Source organism: Emiliania huxleyi, assembly GCF_000372725.1.
Source record: "Emiliania huxleyi CCMP1516 unplaced genomic scaffold EMIHUscaffold_8378, whole genome shotgun sequence".
Lineage (NCBI taxonomy): Eukaryota > Haptophyta > Isochrysidales > Noelaerhabdaceae > Emiliania > Emiliania huxleyi.
In genome coordinates this window covers 1-1,261 of record NW_005195749.1, presented here as the reverse complement: position 1 = coordinate 1,261, position 1,261 = coordinate 1, and the positions used below count along the sequence as shown (strand labels likewise).

Below are 1,261 nucleotides of genomic sequence, written 5' to 3'. Positions count from 1 at the left end.
CATGTACATTTTCTTCGTAGCGGCCTTTCGATTCGCGCAAACACTTCGGCGCAAAAAAACTTCTCGCGATGTGCGCTAGTTCGCAGACTCAGAGCACACAGAGAACAGAGTGACTTCTTAACACATTTTTCTCTAGAAGTAGAACGTAGAAGCAGTCCGCCCCACGCGCGACGCGGGGGGGGGGGGGGGGCCCCCATTATGGGGCCCCGCCCCCGAAACACCAAGCACCAGGGGGCGGGGGGGGGTTCATGGAAAAAAGCCGAAGGGCCTGCGCTCGCTTCGCCCCCCCAGGACGGCACGCACTGGGACACGCCGGAGTATAGGCCTCTTTAAAAGTACCCCGATATCGCGCTGCGACGGCTAAAGGGAGCGGGAGGAACCGAGCCGCGAGCGGCGCAACCTGCAGCGGCGAAAACCGACGGTCCGTACGAAGGCTCGGAACATCACCAGTGCTATCGTTTCCTATTCACTCGGTCCCCCAACGGAAGAGGCCTCTCTCCTATTGGAACACTCCAACATCGATTTGCCTTTCGTGCGTCCCTTTTTGAGTCGGAAAGCTATTTTCTTTTGGGATTGGGTCCTCCCTGTGGGCACCCTAGCGCCTAGGCCTAGCGTACGTAGCGGAATGGGCCCCGAGTTTGAAAAAGGGCGACGGACGCTTGCGTCCTAGCCTCCAACAACGCCTCCCCGGCGCAGAGGGGCCCCCGGAGGGATGCACAACCGCTCGGTCCTATTCCCAGCTCGAAGTCGACTTATTTCTTTTCAGAGCGCAGGCGTCCTCTTGCTTGCTCTTTGCTGCTCACATGCTGCCCATCTCGATCCAGTACTGCGGCGGATGAGGCTCGTTCAAGAAGTCCGTCCGCGCCCGCTGCCGCGCGCCGACTCTCCCTCTCCCGCCGATGGCTCTCCTCCCTTGCCGCAGGCCTGCAGCCGCGCTCAAAGCCTTTCTCGAGCAGGAGTTCGAGAACAAGGTGGAGATCACCGAACTCCCGGATGCCTGTGGGACGGGCGCCTTCGAGGTGAAGGCTGGCGACAAGCTGATCCACAGCAAGCTCACCATGGGTCATGGGAAGTGCACCAGCGACGAGGAGCTTGACGCCATCCTCGAAGAACTCCACAAGATCATCGGATGAAACTAGAAGTTCGCACCGACGAGCGTGCGAGTGGCCGGCCATGGAGTCATGCATGACGCCCCGCGCCGCAATGCAGTCCGACTGCAGGGCGCGAGGCTGATCACTGAGCGTGGCGGGCGGAGCGGGCG

The 1,261-nt window shown here is 61.1% G+C and overlaps 1 protein-coding gene across 1 annotated transcript; it reads left to right on the top strand.

Annotated features, from left to right (window-relative positions):
* Positions 1-803: 803 nt before the first annotated feature.
* On the top strand, positions 804-1,133 carry EMIHUDRAFT_258919 (hypothetical protein; the record flags this gene model as incomplete). The annotated part of the gene is made up of 2 exons (XM_005758829.1): positions 804-823; positions 923-1,133. 2 exons carry the CDS (start codon positions 804-806, stop codon positions 1,131-1,133), a joined length of 231 nt encoding a protein of 76 aa, XP_005758886.1.
* Positions 1,134-1,261: the final 128 nt, after the last annotated feature.